The sequence below is a fragment of the Chenopodium album genome, chromosome 24 (genome assembly GCF_948465745.1).
Source record: "Chenopodium album chromosome 24, dcCheAlbu1.1, whole genome shotgun sequence".
Classification (NCBI taxonomy): domain Eukaryota; kingdom Viridiplantae; phylum Streptophyta; class Magnoliopsida; order Caryophyllales; family Amaranthaceae; genus Chenopodium; species Chenopodium album.
The window spans coordinates 30,156,490-30,175,809 of NC_137857.1; the positions used below are offsets into that span (position 1 = coordinate 30,156,490).

Consider the following 19,320-nt stretch of genomic DNA (forward strand, 5'->3'; position numbering starts at 1 on the left):
GGTGAACATAGTCATGTGAGATCTATTGAGAATCATCTCGATATCTTCTTATCAAGTATCACAATTTTTTAAAAAAATATTTGCTAAATTAAGATTAAAAAAGTTACTGGAAAAAGTAATGTATTGGCAAGCATGAAATCACAAATGGTGCATTTAAAAGAACAAGGGAAGTACATTTTATCACTGTATGATTTGAACCTTCAATGAACCTCAAAATGCCTAGGACTAATAGTGTATATTAAGGATCGAGATTGATGGATTGGATCACCTAATAGGTTGCATAGTTACATTTAGATTCTCTCTCCTCTAATTTACCTTTCACTAACCCTACTATCTCTGTAGTTTATTACTTTCTTCAATTTTTCTTAAAACTCCGCAGATGGAGAAATGAAGCAAGTATTTAAAAATAAAGGGAGTATATGATCAATTTGTATATACATAATTTGTAGACACTTTGCACTAGAGCTGGCAACCTTGTTGTGTCGTGTCATTCTCATATTCGTGTTCGAAGTTACACGAGTTAGATGATCTCAACACTAACTCAACCCGTTTAATAAACATGATGTGTCATATGGTGTCCCATTGAACTAATCGTGTCAGAATTGCTAGACGCTAACCCACTTTTTTTAGTATTCAGTTCGTGTCGTGTTGTCAGTTATAAGTAAAAAGTTAGACCCAAACAAAATATTTATCATAATATTCGTAAATTATTAATTTTTTTTCGTAAGCGGGTTGATTCGTGTAAGAAATCTATACACTAATCCGACCTGCTTAATTCGAGTCATAAATTCTTAACGCTAATCCAATTTTTTTTATGTCCGGTTCGTGTCGTGTTAACTTTTGTCAGCTCTATTTAATATTGTATTACTCTTGACCAATAATGTTATTATAAGTCTTTTAGGGTTCTTCATGGTCCGGGTACCTAGTACAACCGTCTATAAATACATGTACAACTCCTGCCATTCTTTCATATCCGATTTCATCCAAAAATAATATTAATTGGAGACTACAAAATATGGCAAACACAAAACCTTTTCTTATTGTCATGCTCTTCGCTGCAATTCTTATCAGTTCCTATGAGGTCTCAGCTCGTGAGCTTGCTGACCCTCAGTCGACTAGACAAACTCGTTAGTTTCTTTTACATCCTTCCCATTATTTATGACCTCTTTTTCTTAAAATTTTATTGAGTTAGTTTTGTTGTCATGCTCTCTGTTGATAATTTTATATTAATCGTTTGAAATATGACTACCACAATGTTTTAATGATTATATGTTTGATGATTGACTTATTTTACTCAACTTAGAAAATATATTTATTTTATTATTGTTATTATTATTATGTTTTGCATAAAATGAATAAATGAATATCATCAATATTTTTTTATTTATCCAATATATATATATATATATATATATATATATATATATATATATATATATATATATATATATATATATATATATATATATTATAAAAAGTTATATTTGAAAAATTAAAATTTATAATAAGAGGATTCTAATAAGATCCCACCTGCTAATTTCTTTCTATTGTATACATCATAGATTGCGGTCAAAGTTATTTTATTTTGACTGTATGAGTAGTAAGTGAGTCGATCTTTTAGGAACGAAGGTAGTATTTTTTTAATATTTAACAGCATAACATGACTAATTTAAGTAACAATATTCATAATTTATGTACAAATAAATATACCTTGTAGTAATATTGTCCTGAAGGTTTTATGTAGATCGTGAGTTTGTATGTTCATTTCGATTTTTGCAGAGTCCGTGGAAGAGTCAAAGCAGTATGGTAATCCAGGAGGAAGTTATGGTAATCCAGGAGGAAGTTATGGCAATCCAGGAGGAGGTTATGGCAATCCAGGAGGAAGTTATGGTGGAGGAGGTTATTCGTATCCAATTAGCCCACCCTCAAGACAAAAGATGGCTAAGGTTGTTGAGGAAAAGCTTAACTAAATGATACGTTGTGCATGAAATCTTTGAAAGGGAGAGCATAACAAAATATGTACTCATATATATTTGTGTGTACCAATATGAAATAAATAGATTGGGACTTTGGGAGTGAACAAAATATATGGTTTGATAGATTATTCTCATAAGTTAATTGAGTTGGTGCAGTGTTCGTCCCAAGTTAACTATCATGTATAATATGATCCTAATATATATATAGACTTGTAATATATGTAATGCTTCTCCATTATTCAGTACTCGTACTCTTTAAAGCTTTATGTGTATCAGTGTCTAAGGGATTACTAGCTCTAAATTTCAAGGTTATGGGGTTGTTTGGTAAGTAGCTTTTTGATGGCTTTTTGTATAGCTTTTGGCTTTTGGCTTTTGGAAGTGGTCAAACAGCCAAAATTTGTGTTTGGTTAATTGGCTTTTTGGTTGGCTAAAAAGCCAGCTTTTCCGCCAAAAGCCAAAAGCTAGTGAGAGTAGCTTTTTTGGGTTGGCTTTTGGCTTAAATGATAACAATTACATTTTTATCCCTCATGACACCTATTATCATTCTCATCTCAATTACCTTTCTCTCTCCAAAAACCAAATTACCCACTATACTGCTACTATACTACAGAGAGAATTTGGGAGAAGTTTGGGTGAAGGTATCACTTTCACTAGAGCGTCGGGAGCGGCGGAGTATAAATTCATAATCAAGCTCCGGCATCTGCATGACTACATTACTTGGTTACTTTTTTTTATTTTCATTTTTATTTTTGTGGTTATTAAGTTTTTTATATCTGTAGAAAATGCTCATTTAATTTGGTGAAATTTGAGGTAGAATTTACCATGAAGCTCTTTAATTATCTTTTTATTAGGGAAGAATTTAATAAGAAGCCTTATTGGTTAATTAAAACAAAATTGTTGAGATCTCAATTTGCAAATGTATGGGTTCTGATTTGTTTTTTATAAAAAAAAAATCGAAAAAAAAAAAATCTCATCAAAAGAGTGAGATCCCAACTAGCTTAATGCACGAGCATAATGAAGAGGAAGCAAAATGACGTCTTTATTAGTGTTTGCTGCTTAGATTTACTACTATCACCCTAGTCACCCAAAATTTAATTATACAAAAATTAATTTGTACAGTAGTTGCTAATATGTATTAGAACATTGAATTTGCAATTTACATCTTTTAGGAATGAATTTGCAATTTACATTTTTCATATGCCCTGTCCTTGTGAGTATAATTTTAAGAGTTTGAGTTTTAAAACTTGCTATTCTATACTTAATTATCTTGTTATGTGTAGTTGTTATTTACATCTTTCGTATCACAATTTTGGTTTTTCATAATAATAATAATAATCAACAAAATAAAAAAAAATTATTATGAAAATAAAAATACGAAGTAACAGTAAAAAGTGTTAGTAGTAGTAGTAAATAATAATCCTATTTACAAAACAAACAAAAAAAAATAAAAAATAAAAAAGAATTTATTATTTATAAAAAAAAAATAGGGAGTAGCGGTGATACTACTTGGTAGTAAAAGTTTAAAAAAAAAAAAAAAAAATCATTATTGTTATTAGAAAGATAATAAAACATATCAATGCCCTTAAATGTAATTTTAGCCCTAAACAGCCAACAGCCAATAACCAATTTTACCAAACATATTTTTTAACAGCCAACAGTCAAACAACCAACATAAAAAGCCAATACATAAAAAGCTGGTCAAACAAGCCAAGAGTAACAGCCATCAGCCAACAGCCAATTGTCAAACAAGGCCTATATATTCTATGTACTTGCTAAGTTGGTGCATATAGGCATATAGCATACTTCCTGTGTTTTCTTAATTTAGTTGATAACTTTAACGTTTGTCTTATTTATACTACGTATAAATTACACTTTGACTAGATTTTGTGGTGATTTATAGTTACGATAAAAAATAGTCATGTGATATCTGGTTTTAATCACCATAGTGTAAATTTTATTAATATATTATAATAATTTTTAAATGGAAAATTGACTCTAAATAATCTCAATTGTTGTTTGTGTGCATAATAATACAAGTACTCGTATAACCTAAAGTATTTGCTCTCAGTATCACCTCCTATTTAACTATCTATGCAATTAATACGCCGGTCCACGGAACCGGAATCTAAGGGAATATTCCATTCAAAATTTATTAAAAAAAAATTTTATATTTAAAGCATCGGTTTGCATGCAATAGTGCCTTGGTATGCCGTATGCGTGCTTTATTTATAATTTAAGTCGCAAAAATTGTTAGGTTATGGTTTTTATGATTCATTTTGGCCCTTCAAAATTGCAAAAATGATCAAAACCCCCCTCAATTTGCTTGCAAGCAATTTCCAGGATTTGATGTTTGTTTCGAGCTAAAAAAAATTGCTCAATTATGTTTTTGGGGGGTAATTTTGGTCCATTGGGATCAAATTTGGGGTTTAAATTGGCAGTAAATCAGTAGAAACGCCCCCAATTTAATTATCAGCGAGTAAAATTCTTGCTATGTGTCATTGGATGGAAATCGATTGAAGTATTGTTTTCTATCTTCGACCTCAAATGTGAGCATTAAGGACTAAAATTACCCTCTAAACCTCACTACAACAATTAAGTAATTGCGACTATGAAACAAAATACACACGCATTGTAAACTAAAAGAGTATTTATTAAGCCTTTACGTATGTCAATATATACAATGTTTGGTTAAATCAAAGTCTAATAGTTGATGTCAACTAAATTGATTGATTAAAAATCAAAACTTCTACACTATTTGCGTTTTAGTGTTCTTTATACACAAAAAATTTATACTGATATAGTACCACTTGGATGGATTATTAATTGTCCCTGTCTCCCTGACAACAATTTTCTGATTTATCCTATCTTTAAACATCGTGAATGCATCCTATCTAGTTGATAGAATTTATACCAAGTGACCTAAATTACACGTTTCCATATTTTTAGTACTAACCTCTCATCTATCTACAACAATAATGCACACTCAAGGGGTGTTGAAAACACACTCGGGCCCAATAAAACGTCACATGTGACCGAATTTAAAAAAATAAATAAATTAAAAAAAAAATAAAAAAAATTAAAAAAAAAAAACCTCATATTGAGGGGGAGTGCTGAACCATTTTGTGCTATAACAATACATGTGAGTGTATAGTTCCGCATTGACACAAAAAAAAAAAAAAAAAAAAAAAAAAAAAAAAAAAAAAAAAAAAAAGTGAGAGAATTAAACACGTTATGATTTAGGGACTAATCCTCTTAGCTACAACCACATAATTTTGAGATAGAACCCCGTTAGTCATCTGAATTAGAAATCGAGATTGGTTTCATTTGTGACAATGTGCCATCAAGCTAGCTGGTATGTAACTTTGATGATTTGCAAAATAATTTGGACATTTCATTAATCGAAGATAAAATCCTTAGGATTATGTCTTGTGGAACCAAGATATTTATTTGCTAGTACGTAAGTCACAGTCACCGGTGGTTGGTCATGGGACCAAATGCAAATACAATCAATTTCCTTTAATTAATTATCTTTTGTAGTGTTGTATGAATAAATGCATAACGAGGGGCATGGGGGTCATCACATAAATGCAACTCTGAATTTAGAGTAGTGCCACTGAGTGATCAATTGTATCACTAGATGATTAAATGGTATTGTTCCAGGTGTGGATCCTAGGGTTCTGCTGGGTGAACTGGGTCCCGTCAACTACCTATACAAGGTAGCACACGTAAACTGCCCTCGGGGGTGGCTCGAGGAACCCCCCTCCGAAGCTTAAGTTAGAGAGTGTTTAGAGAGAGAAAGTGTACTTAAAAAGATGTAGAGAGTGTAATAACTTTAGTGTCTAACCTCTTTTCCGTTGTACTTTACCCTCTATTTATAGGCGTACTATCTCCTTCGCGGAGAGTTTAGCCTGGTCAGCCCTGCGGGCTAACTCTGCGGGCTAATGAGCCCTCCTTTAGTTGCTTTCTCGGCAGTGAGTGCGCACCTTGGGGGCAGGGCGATAGTTCAGCAGGAGCTATCCTATACAACTAGCCCCTCAAGAGGTGGTATGAGGTTACTCATGCCGACTCTTTGCCTGTAAGAATCGTTCTTCTCAACTGAGCCCAGCTGGAAGGAATAGCTCAGCAGGAGCTATCCCCTACAACTAGCCCCTCAAGAGATGGCGTGAGGTTCTTTCATGCCAGCTGTTCTGAGCGTGTAGCCTTATCGGTCCTGACTCAAGGGGTCGTCTGACTGAAATAACCTGCACACTCCTAGCCCCTCAAGTCTCTAGGGTGTTGAGGCGCCCTGGAGACTTGGGAGGTCAGGTTCTGTTACCCTATTGCTGAGTCTGTTACCCTACCTATTGCTTGTATGGTAACATTATTGGTTCCACACTTAAGAAGTGACGAGCTCGCAAAGAGGAATTTCGATCACTCCCGCTGAAGTCTGAGAGAAGACGAGCTTGCAGAGAGGATTTTCGATCACTCCTGCTGAAGTTTGAGAAATGACGAGCTTGCAGAGAGGATTTTCGATCACTCCCGTTGAAGTCTGAGAAATGACGAGCTTGCAGAGAGGATTTTCGATCACTCCCGCTGAAGTGCTCTCTTCTCAATTTTTTTTTTTTGTGGAGTGAGACACGTGTTGGCAATCCGGGCTGTCAGTTTGATTTTACTGAAGTGACATGGCGGTTTGGCTTTGCCCTTTGTCTAACTGCCCATTTACTCCATATTAATTTCATTGTCCCCCTTTTTTACATTATTTCTTTTACGCCTCCAATTTTTTCATCTTCCCTCTTCATTATTTTGGCATTTCAAAATTTTCGCTCTTTGCTCTTCCTCTGTCAAGCGTCCTTGATCCTCCATTGTTGTGGTAAGTTCTTGCTTCTTCGTCTTTGTTTTTGTCTTAATTTTCACTTTACTTGCTTTTTCTCCCTTAATTCTTGCTCTTTTGCTAACTTTTTCTTCTTTGTTCTTCTTAATTGCATATTCGAACTTTTGTCTTGCTTGGGCTTTTATCTCCGCCATCGTTGTTGTACTTTGTTGCTTCTGCAACTTTTTCCTTAAAGGTACTTACTTTGTACCTTTTGTTGTTTGTATTTCCCCAATTTTGGTTCTTTTTACTTTTTCTTACTTTTTCTTCGCAAGATTGTGCCTTTTGATTCTTCCCAATTGCCGCTATTCCCATTTCTTCTCTTTTGTTGTTGTATTTGTATTCTTGGCTTTTTTCTACTTATTCCTTCATTGTTTCTAAACTGATTCTTTGATTTTCTCGCGCCCCATTGCTTTTTTCCTTCCTTTGCGGGCCTGTATTTCCTTGTAGATTTCATAATGTCTAACGCCTCTGATAGTCAGAATATGAGTGAGCCTCAAACGGCCACAAGATCGGATTCCTCTTCTTCCCGATTTTCTCTCTCAGGTGAGCGCCCTGAGCACACTTTTTCTATTTCTCCTACTTCTATACAAACTGTTATGCCTCCTGAACTTCCCCCCGCTTCGAGCGGGATGGGTACTACTGCGACTCCTGCTGCTGCGTCTGGGTCGGGCAGTAGTCGTCCCGCTGAGGGTAGTGCGTTTCGCCTTTTCCAGCGTGGACCCCGTCCCGATTTCTTTGATCCTTACTGTAAGCGAGTGCTCACGCTGGATGGGATTCCCTTGTCCCATCTTACTCGCCTGAGGCTGCGCGCAATGCGCCATAAAATGTTGGCTGATGTTGTTAAGGCTAATCCCCCTGACGTGTCTCTTCTTAGCCCCATTCCCCATGTTCAGCCTTTAAACAGTTTTGCTTGGCTTGATGACATGGCTGACATGCATCGGTTTGATCATTATGTAGTGCGCGGTGGAAATACTAGGACTCCATCACCTTCTCCTTCCCCAGCAGTTCAATCAAGTAGAATGTCTGAGTCTCCTGGTGACCGCTCATACTTTGACTGTCAGCCCACTTATGTTGTAGAGCCCGTAGGGGAGGGCAAGACTGAATTCTTCCTGGATGACAAGTGTTATGGGCCTAAGAACTGTGTGTTAGATTCCAGTTGGCATAAGGACGCTGAGAGGTTGGACCTGGCTGCTGTTAGGCAGAAGTTCTATGGTTTTGGGGAGGGCTACGAGCTGGTTCTGCCTGCTGACGCTGCGAAGTTATCAGCCCCTCCTGCAGGTCATATTTCTGTGTTTGCCTCACAGCTAGATTTGGGCTTGAGGTTCCCTTTGGACCCCACCTTAGAGAAGTTGCTACGTGCTTTTAACATCTGCATATCTCTGGTGCACCCTGCCTCCTTTCACACCTTGATTTGTCTACTGTGGTTTCTGAGGTTTCGAAGGTACCCTGAGTCTCTGCATTTGTTCAAGTCTCTCAGGAGCCTGAAGAGATCAGCTTCATTCTGGGACTGAGTCAGGGTGGTACTATGTTGCTCCTAAGGAGAGTAGGGTCTTGTCCTACCCAAAACTTGGACGTTTCAGGGACTGGATTGGCAAGTTCTTCTAGGTGAGAGTGTCTTCCAACTTTGCTGCTCCGCGGAACTTCAGAGAAATTCGCACCAACATGGCTAGGGTCACAGTTTCCCTCTCTGAGCCTGCTCGTGAGACAGAGGCTTTTGAGGCTCTGCAGGGAGCAGAGACAAGTGACTCCAAATTTTCCAAGGTCTGGCTGCCCAACTAGATCTATTTACATCGTGGGTAATGAGCAGTTTTCTGCCATGCGTTTGTGCCGTACACATGAGTCTGGTAAGCTCTTTCTGCCTTCTGCCTTCTGCCTTTTTCTATTTTCTGCCTTTTCTCTTTTTTTTTTTTTTTTTGCTCTTGCCTCCCTGCCTTTTTTGACTTTTTTGGAAGGACCTTTTTGCTATGACAAGTAGTCCAAACGCATGCTCGGGCTGGCTGATAATTGGAAGGACCCTTTGACTGCCACTCCTGAGAACCTTCCTCAAATTTTTGATACGCTGGAGGTGTTTGTTGGCTTCCTGAAGAGTGAGGTGCGTTTGGCTCCTGCTAAGTTGCAGGCTGTTGTTGGCACCGCGGCTACTGGTGAGCCCTAAACTGAGCCCTCGTCTTCTACTGTTGGGAGTAGGCGTGAGACTCGCCCTGCTCCTCGAAAGGTGGCTTCATATTCTAAGGCGTTAGTGGCGCCTACTGCTTCCCCTGAGAAGCAATCTGTCGCGGCTTCCGGCCGGGTGGCACCTCAAACTTCTGCTGCCAAAAGGCACGTGAACAAGCTTCTGAAGAACCAAAGGCTACTGCCGATTGAGACCACTGTTGCGGGTGATTTTGTGAAGAACAAGCTTCTGAAGAACCAAAGGCTACAACCTCAGACTTCAAGTTTGTAGGTGTACGTTGCGGGCTCCGGCTGCGAGCACTACTACAAAAAGAGTGATTTTTGGACGCAATTGGTTCGACGCTGTTGAAGGGGCGTCAGTCTATAATTTTTGGTTCCGTCTTTTTGCGACGCTTTTTGTAGTCGAAAATTTTCTCGACACTTAAAAGCGTCGAGAAACTCACGTGCTATGCACGTGAGTAAGGTTGCCCGCAATTTTGAATTTTTTTAATGAAATAATTAGCGGGTTCGTCTTTTTTCACCCTCAGCTCAGTCGAATTAGTTCCCAATTAAACGTCTTCAAAAAAGAAAAAAAAAAAGAAAAAGGTTCCCAATTAAACTGCCCATATTCTGTTCTGCTCTCCTCCAAATTTGGACTCCATCATCACTTTCATCAGCGACAAAAAAAATCTCACATTTTAGGTTAATTTCTGGGTTTTGCTTGCTAAATTTCAAGGAATTTGGGGTTTTGTGGCTCGTCACTTTCATAAATTTGAGGTATTAATTTACAATTTGCTGAACAATATTGTTGCTAGGTATATATCTCTATCGTTTTTAGCATATAATATATCACAATTCTCTAAATTTTCGTTAAAATTGGGAATTATTTGTTTGCATGTCTTCGATTTTGCGTTGGTGAAGAACAAGAATCAATCTCTTATTGCGAGGTAATTTTTTTCCCTTAATTAGATAAATTAATTTCTTTTTATGTTGTTTTTTCGTGAATTCTGTTTTAAAATCCAATTTTTCATGTTTTTTTTTCATATTGTTTTTTGGTTTTTGTTTTGATTTTTATGGCGTTTTAGGGTTTAGTTTGGAATGTTATGGGTTTTTTATATGAATATTATAGGCTTTGAATTTTCTGGTTTTTGATATGAATTTTGTAGGCTTTGAATTTTATGGGTTTTTGATATATATGAATTTTCTGGTTTTTGATATGAAATTTGTAGGCTTTGAATTTTATGGGTTTTTGATATGAATTTTCTTGTTTTTCTATGGTGATTTTGTGGCTGATGATTGCATTCTGTCCTCACATGCTCTACTCTTAGAAGCAATACTCATTCCCTTATAAATCATTAGACAACACCCCCAATACTCACGGCCTGCTGCTGATGAATCAGTATAAGTTTGTTTGTTCGTTATTATGATATGTACGTATAGAGCCAAGGCAGCAGTGTGAACTGGATATGATCCTAGATTTGGGAGCAGTTGATGAATCAAGTCTTGTTGTTAAGAATGTACGTATTGTTGTTTTCTTTTGAGGTGTGGGAGCCATAGCAGGTAATCTCATATAAATAATGTACTCTATATATAAGAGGAGGACAGTGAGATTGATTTTGGGACAGTGAATTTGGTCTAATATTGGGCTTTATCTCAGAGATGAAATCAAACTTTATGATTTCCCCCTTAAATATGCTATATTAATTGGAAGTTGAAACACAGTAGTTTTTACATGGACTGTATCTAGCAATATCCTTTGTCTTTAGTTTCCCCAATTCCATTTTTTCCACCTAATGTGGTTCCTATCGTTCTTTTTTCCTTTTCCTCTCAGCTTCCCCATCTGGGTGCTCAGTTATTTAAGATTTGATCACTTTGTTTTTCTTCTATCATATTTTGATATTCTCAGTTTATTCGTTATTGTATTGTAGGAAAAATAGAGTTTGACTCGTTGCTTTTCCCTTCTTACACATGCATATTGCATGATGTTTGGGAATCATTGTAGTCTTTACAAGGACCCCTTCAATTCCTTACCCCATGAATTTTGTTACTTTCAGTGCCAATCTCCGCATTGTGCATATTTTGTCTAGCTGGACAATTTACACTCGGGTATCACATCTTGCTCAAAGGATATACACCTTTTTCTTTGTGAGTGACGAAGTAGAATTAAGATTTGATAAAAGATCTATACATAGGATCCATGACACTCCATCAGTAAAACAATGTGGCAGCAATGGGCACATGCCCATAGATTATCCAAAACTGCTTTAATTCTCTGATATTCAGGATTCTTTGTTATGGATGACTTATTTGTCTGTATAAAATAAATGAAGTATCTGAATAGATTTATAATTTAGATAGTGAATGAAAGTAGCTAATTTCTGTGTGTTCTGCCTAATTTTTTAATCATGATAGAACTAAATGTATAGCTGAGTTTACTGTTATTTGGTACTTGTGGCTTTTCATTAAATGTGAGGCTTTCATTTATCTTTTTGAAAGATCTCTTGATGTATAGATATTGCAACTTTTGCACTTTTGACATCAAACATTTCTATTCAACCTCATATCGCGGTTATATAGAAGAAAATATATACTACGTAGTTATGTGGGGTCTTGTTGATTTGTCTTGGTATACAGTTTCATTTTGTTTTAGGAGGGTAAAAATAATTCCAACAAATAGACACGTTGATAAGGATACCAATCTGAAACACTAATGTTGGCTACAATCTGATCACTACTGCCTCCCCTAGCCTAGTTCTCTTTCATTGCCTATATTTTTTTAGCTCTTATTTTGGATCAAGAATCTGAAATATTGACAATTGCTCGGTGATGACAATTGCCTCTTAGTGGTAAAAGTAAGCAATGTATGAATTTACATGATTGACAGAAATTTATGTGCAGAAAGCTTACTTCTAAGGTGGAACACTGTTAAATAACTTGTCATAAATGATTTGCATAATATTTAAACAACTCTATGATGTTTGGAGGGAAGCATGAGGCTAAAATTTTTCTTTATAAACAGATTTTTCCTTTGATGTTGCTGCAGCTGTAGATTTCTAGTTGAGAGTTACATTTCGCTTGTGGTTTTAGACAAGCCAAAGTTTATTAAGGTACGATTTTCATTGCATCAAACATCGATATATTCATAATCTTGTCTGATTTTGTTGTGGTTGAGTAAAGTCTCAATTTTATACATTTTATATTTACTCTAAATATGGAGTCCTAGTAGACTCCTACTGTTGTCTAGCAAAGATAGATTACCAAAATGGATGTGTGTGAGTTAGTTGGATTTGAATAGCTTCGTGCCTCAACTTTCCTTTTTTTTCACTATTATATTGGTGCCTTGGTGCCTTTTTTTGTTCACTCCGGATTGGCGAGATGACATTGATTTTGACGACAAGGAGGAGGTTCTAACCATAGGTAAATGTTTTGTATTCAAAGTTGTCTGCTGATGCTTGATGTTGTTGTGGTGTGATCCTGCCCTATTGCTGCTGCTTGTTATTGTGGGGGGAGGGGGAGGAGGGCTAGCTTGTGTTATACGTGTTATACATGCAAAAGTATTTTAAATATCATTGTCAAACTTGTTCTAAATTTGGATATATGGAATTGTTTATATCTTGAAACTTGTATTGAGCTGCATAATTAATTGTGTTATACGTGTTATGTGCTAATGTCATGTTTGTTTGGTTTTTATTTTTATTTTTATATTTTTTTTCCTTACTTCATCATGAGATCAGATTTTGAGACACACATATGATATGTGTAGCATGCTTTCTTTTTTGATTCAGTACATGCTAATTGTGTTATACGTGATTCAGTACATCTGATTTCAGTTCTGGATTTCAGTTTTGATTTCAGCTCTGAACATCAGAAATGAATTCTAGAACTGAAATCAGAACTGAAAATCAAATCTGATTTCAGTTCTGGATATCAGTTTTGATTTCAGCTCTGATCATCAGAAATGAATTCTAGAACTGAAATCAGAACTGAAATTCAAATCTGAATTCAGTTCTGGATTTCAGTTTTGATTTCAGCTCTGATCATCATAAATGAATTCTAGAACTGATATCAGAACTGAAATTCAAATCTGAATTCAGTTTTGGAATTCAGCTCTGAACATCAGAACTAAATTACAGAACTGAAATTCAAATCTGAATTCAGTTTTGGAATTCAGTTTTGAATTCAGCTCTGAACATCAGAACTGAATTACAGAACTGAAATCAGAACTGCAATTAAAATCTTAAAGCGCTTGTTGGACAATTTTCTCAGATTGTAGGTGCAGTTCGTCAAGGGAATGCATCTCCGGGTCTTCTAGACAAAGCATCTGAATTCTTACGAAAGGCAAAACATCAGGTAACAAACTGATCTGAAGTTCAGAAATGGAAATCAGAACTTCAATCCAAAAATGCTTGTGTGTGTGTGAAATTCAAAGCTTGTGTGTGTGTGTGTGAAAGTCAGAGCTTGTGTGAATGCTTGCTTGTGATGTGTGTGTGTGTGTGTGTGTGTGAGTGTGCCTTGCTCCCCTGCTACTGCTTGTCTGCCCTGCTCCCCTGCTGCTTTTATTCTGCTTGTCTGCCCTACTCCCCTGCTACTTGCTGTATTGTGTAGTAAGTTGTTGTATTGTGTATTGTAACTTGCTGTTTACTATATATTCTTAACAATTTCAGAACTGAAATCCAGAACTAAAAATTGTTGATTATTTGATTATTAGTAGTGCATAATCGACCTATAAATTGTTGTATCGCCTTATGAAATTGGTTAAATTGCCTTGTTAAATCAAAAGTTTTTTTGTTTCAATTCTCCCTTGTCATCAAGATTTGTTTTTGAAATTTCATCGCATTAGCTGTATGTTTTTGCTACCCTCTGATCTAAACTTGTTATAGTGAATATTTGTTTATTTTAATTTTAATGTTATTAATTTAATTTATGATAAATTTAAATGACTATATTGTATATGATGGTAATAATTTAATAAAAGGAAAAAAAAGAAAAAATAAATCTTAAAAAATAAATCTAGACGCTTTTTAATGTCTACATAATTGCACATTTTCAAATTTCAAAGACTTTTCCGCCATACCATAGGCTGACACGAATAAACGCAAGACAACAAAAGGCGTCGCAAAATTTGATTATGTGGACAGGAAAAAGCGTCGCTAAAAAACTACATACATTTGGGATAATGCGCGAAATACGTGATTTTGGACGCTTCGTATATTCGTTTGGACAATAAAAAGCGTCGAGAATCTCGACGCTTTTTTGTGTCTCCGAAAAATTTTCGACTTTTGGATTTGCGACGCTTTTTTGCAGCGTCGAGAAATTATTTTTCGACGCTTTTTAGCGTCGAAAAAAGGCCTAAAAAGCGTCCAAAAAACACGCATTTTGTAGTAGTGGAGGCTCATACGCAGGCCTGCCAGCGTCGCCTCGTACTCCGCTTCGTTATTCGACGCTTTGAACTTGAACTTGATGGCATACTCAAATACGTTCCTTCTGGAGATGTCATTATGACTCCTGCTCCGCTCCCCATTTGGGCTGAGGATCCATCCACTTCTACCTTCCAGACCCCAATGTCATCTTCCTTCTCCTCATATGAGGCTTCCACTATGAAGTCCGCCAAAGCTTGTTCCTTGATGGCTGCTCTAGGCTTGACCTCGAATTCATACTCAGAAAGCTCGATTGCCCACTTTAAGAGTCTGCCCGATGCATCCATTTATTGTAATGCTTTCTCCAGCGGGTGGTTTGTGAGGACCTCTATTACATGCGCGTCAAAATATGGTTTTAGCTTCCTTGCTATTGTGACCACTGCGAAGGCTAGCTTCTCTACCAGGGGGTACCTTTGCTCTGCCGCCTCGGTCAGCACGTGGCTTACGAAGTATATCGGCCTTTGTTGCTTCTGTCTTTCTACCAGCAGAACGGCTGCGATTGTTTGTATTGACGCTGAGATGTACAACTGCGGATTTTCCCTCAGCTCCGGGCTGATCATTGTTGGGAGCTTAGTCAGATGTTCCTTAATACCCTCATAGGCTTCTTTCTCCTTAGTCCCCCACTTGAATTCTCTGTTTCCTTTCAATAGCTGATCGAATGGCAAGGCTTTATCTGTTGACTTGCTGATGAATCTGGTTAGTGCGGCCATTCTGCCTATCAACCGCATGATATCTTTGATGCTCTTAGGTTGAGGACTGCTTCGACCTTTTCTGGATTGGCATTTATCCCTCTCTCGCTGATCAGAAAACCCAAGAACTTTCCCGAGCTTACTCCAAAGGCACATTTCTTCGGGTTGAACTTGATTTTATACTTGTTCAGGGTGGTGAATGTTTCCTCCAGATCCATGATATGCCCAGCCTGCATGACGCTCTTAACAATTGAGCCGTAAACGTATACTTCCACATTTCTACCCTTTTGGTGAAGGAACACTCTATCCATTGCCTTCTAAAAAGTTGCCCCAGCATTCTTCAGCCCGAAGGGCAAAACTATTTTAGACTTTTAAAACAAAAATTCCAAAATTTCTTATGTACAAAATAAATTATAACTTTCAATTAATATCTTATAAGTATGTTAATCACTTCATAAGGCTACAAGCTTGAGAAAAAAACCCTCTAAATTATTAAAATTTGCTTATAGAACGGATCCTGCTTAGTGTAATATATTGAATTGGATTATAAATTTCATCATTTCATGGGAAGGGGGCAGTTGTTTTCATCTTCGTTTCTTGTATATCAACGGCAAAGCCCTTTCTAGATTGCTTCCAGTGATCTACGTACGAATTCAAGTTTTCTGGTGGGGCGATATTAGCCCTTGATGAGATCAAATTATCACTTGTTATCTGGTACTTCTCATCCCTCTTCTTCACTATCTCTGCGCAAATTGTGCTCTCTGGTTGAGGAGACATCATAAGGGCCGGTGCACCCAAGGGAAGCTTATCTCCTTCATATAATTAGTAAAAAAAAAGAGATCCATTAATAAATTTACGTACAATACGAAGTAGTAAATACTTGTTCCTCCATACGATAAATATTTTAAACTTATATAGTCGATACTTATTCCTCCATATGATAAATTTTGTAAACTTATATAGTCGCTTCAAAATATGGTCAAAATTATGTAAATGGGAAGATAAAAAAAATAAATGAAAAAAAAAACGAAAGGAATACTAGTAGATGAAATGAAATTATTAATAGATCAATATACTCCATAACGATTATTAATAGATGAAATGAAATTATTTGTACTCCATATATTGATTGATGAACTTGATAATGAAAAAAGCCAGGCCAATATGAAAAATTTGGTCTAGTTACTTACCTCGGTCAACCTGCCAAGTGCACCAAAACTTTCCGTACATCTTAGCAAAGGTTTGGAGCTCTGAATTTTCAATTATTCCTGGCACTCTAGGGTTATTCCAAAGGCCTGCTTTAATCTTAAACATGCCATCTAGTAAATCAATTGTACAATCTCCAAAACAGATAAGTTTGATTTCAATATAATTTAACTTGCTAACTTTGATATACTACCTCTGTTTTCTATTACGTACTTGCAACAAAAGGTACCATTTATGAGACATAAAAATTGCTTTATTGCAAATAATAAGAAATATAGGTAGTATATATGACTGTACGCAATTAGTTAAAACATTGAGGAATAAAATGATACCTATCTTTCTTAATAATTCATAATTTAAGTAATTACTGACTCTTTATGTGAAAAAAAAAAAAAAAAAAAAAAAAAAAAAAAAAAAAGTGCAAATTAAAGTAATAGTTTCTATTTTTTATTGATTGGACGGAGAGGTCAACACAAGTTTTAAATAAGACAGGTATACATTAACTATATTGTACGAATGAAGTTATCAAAAGTTTTCTGTGTGTCCGGGTTACTCAAATTACTCGGTGAGGGGCTACTTGAGTTGTCGGGGATACTTGAGTTACCCGGTCAGGGGTTAATCGAGTTACTCTGACCGAGTGACCGAATAACCCCTAGTCTGGCTAAGAAACCCTTAAGTAACCCCTAACCGGGTAATCCCTCAAGTAAGATCGAGTAACCCCTAACCAAGTATTCCCTGACCGAACCCCTCAAGTAACCCCTGACCGAGTAACCCTTGACCAAATCCCTCAAGTAAATCCTGACCGAGTAATTTAACTAGATTAACCCTGCCTTGCCACACGGTATGGCCAACCACAAATAAAAGTTTGTTTATTTCTTTCATTTACGATTATGTACATACATGAGATTAAAGTAAGGAAATTTTGTTTTTTACCACCTCACAAAAACATGAAAATCTGTTTTACCACCTCCCAAAAAAAAAGTATTACTTTACCACCACCTCATAAAAAACATGAATATAGGTTTTACCACCACTTAACGGTTTCCATCCAAAAATTCCGTTAAGTCACAAACTAACCTCGTATGTATGAGAATGCCACAACTTCTTTTCATCGGGTGGGAGTCCATCAAATATTTTCTCAGAGATTATGTACTCAATTCCTGTTGACGAAATAGATGATGAACAAACACTTTCAGCATGACATGACACGATCCAAAAAAAAAAAAAAAAAAAAACAAACGAACATAGGCTATCAAATTTGAGCTCCTAAATAACTAATTTAAATAGCTAAATGTAAGACATGCATGGCCTGAATTAAAACAATTTATGATAATGAAGGGTAAGAAAGAAAACCAATGAGACGAGCTGAAGGAAGATCGGAGTCATAAACGCACACTGGCAAAAATCTTGGTTAAGTCTCGAAACAAAATGATGAGTCTCAATCTGTCGAGACATATCGTGGCTATAAATCGCAAAAGTGTTAAAATACTGGCTCATGTTGTTGATTGGCTTCATCGACGTTGTCATTAGCTGCGCACCTCTGTCTATTACTTGTTGTCCCACCGTCAACGCCTTCCCTGGCGTCGTCCCATCATCCCGCCCTGGCATTGGTCCCGGCTTTTCGTCACTTGATGCCATCATTCACCTCCCTAGCAAAGAAGACTATTTTTCACTCGCTACAATAATATGGGCTGATTGTAATGTAGTTTTTGTAACGTAGTTTGAGCAAAGAGAAGAAGGTTCGTGTAAAAAGAGTGGAAACTAGTGCTAGTTTTGAGGATAATAGTATGTGTAATTGTTAATTGTTGGTTGATTGACTAGTTTTTTAGGAGATGTAACCTTTTTTTCGGATCTCTAGCTAGCTTAGCTTGCTACTTTGATGACCATTATACATATAGGCTCCCTTCAATTTGATGAATTATGTTATTATTTTTTTTATTTTATTTTTTTTTTTTTTTTTTTTTTTTTTTTGACAGGGATGAAAACAATTTTTAATTTAATGAAAAAATGTAATTTCCTGAAAAAAAAAAAAAAAAAAAAAAACACTATTTTCAAGGAAAAACTAGCATTTCAAATTGGTTTTTGTTTTTTGTTTGTTTTCTTAGAAGAAGAGTCATACAGAAACTGGTAATAGGTGGAAGGCGAAAATATCTATACTAGATGAAAGGAGAGCTGGAGAGAAGGAAAAAAATAAATGGCCAGATGAAAGGACAAATATTTTCCAACCGAGTGTAATTTTCTCGATCACTTCACAAAACAAACAAGAGGAAAACGAAAATTGAAAAATTTATGTCTTCCTCAAATGCAATAACTGGATATATAAATGGATCAAATTATGTTAATAATTAATTTCGTCTATTTGAGTCGTCATTATATCATAGTTAGAGGTACATACTAACGATCTTTGGGCTAGTAAATAGGCCAAAGTCCAATTGGACGGATCCTCTTAGGTCATACAAAGGGCCTAGATCGAGTATTAGAGGACAAGACCCATAATCCCCTAGGTGGCCGGCTATATGGAGAGGTTTAGAGGATTTTGGGCTTCATGACCCAGTCTAATTATAATATGATTATAAGTAGACTAGGTGATTTGATTATTCTACTAAACAGTTTTACTGTTAAATTAAAACCCTAATAAGCAAACACGAAACCAGGCCTCTCTCATACTCCTCTCTCTCTCTCACGGCTCTCTCCTCCCTACTCAGCGCCGGTGATGTCTCGTGGTGGTAGTGGTTCGTGCGGTGATCGGTTGTCCGTTGAAGGTGGTGATTGTAGTTTTCCCCCACTCAACCAATCTATTATTGGTGAATAACTCGTTCAAATCTCATGGATTAAGTAGAGGAGCAACGCTTAGGGCTCTATTCTCTCCTTGAATTGCCGATCGAATAACTTCGTGGAATTCACATGTGATCTTAGTGTAAGTGCTTATGAATATAATTCATGAAAATATTTGACGTTAAACCAACTTAAATTTTAATGCTTAAAACCGATCTGCCAAAATAATAATAATAATAATAAATAAACAATAG

The 19,320-nt window shown here is 36.2% G+C and overlaps 1 protein-coding gene and 1 pseudogene across 1 annotated transcript; one reads left to right on the forward strand and one right to left on the reverse strand.

Moving 5' to 3' along the window:
• Nucleotides 1-963: 963 nt before the first annotated feature.
• On the forward strand, nucleotides 964-2,214 carry LOC145611979 (uncharacterized). Its single transcript, XM_081667360.1, has 2 exons — nucleotides 964-1,127; nucleotides 1,780-2,214. The coding sequence occupies exons 1-2, from the start codon at nucleotides 1,016-1,018 to the stop codon at nucleotides 1,968-1,970; spliced, it is 303 nt and encodes a 100-aa protein (XP_081523486.1). The 5' UTR covers nucleotides 964-1,015; the 3' UTR covers nucleotides 1,971-2,214.
• Nucleotides 2,215-15,646: 13,432 nt separating this feature from the next.
• On the reverse strand, nucleotides 15,647-17,929 carry LOC145610795 (oil body-associated protein 2A-like; annotated as a pseudogene).
• Between the last annotated feature and the right edge of the window lie 1,391 nt (nucleotides 17,930-19,320).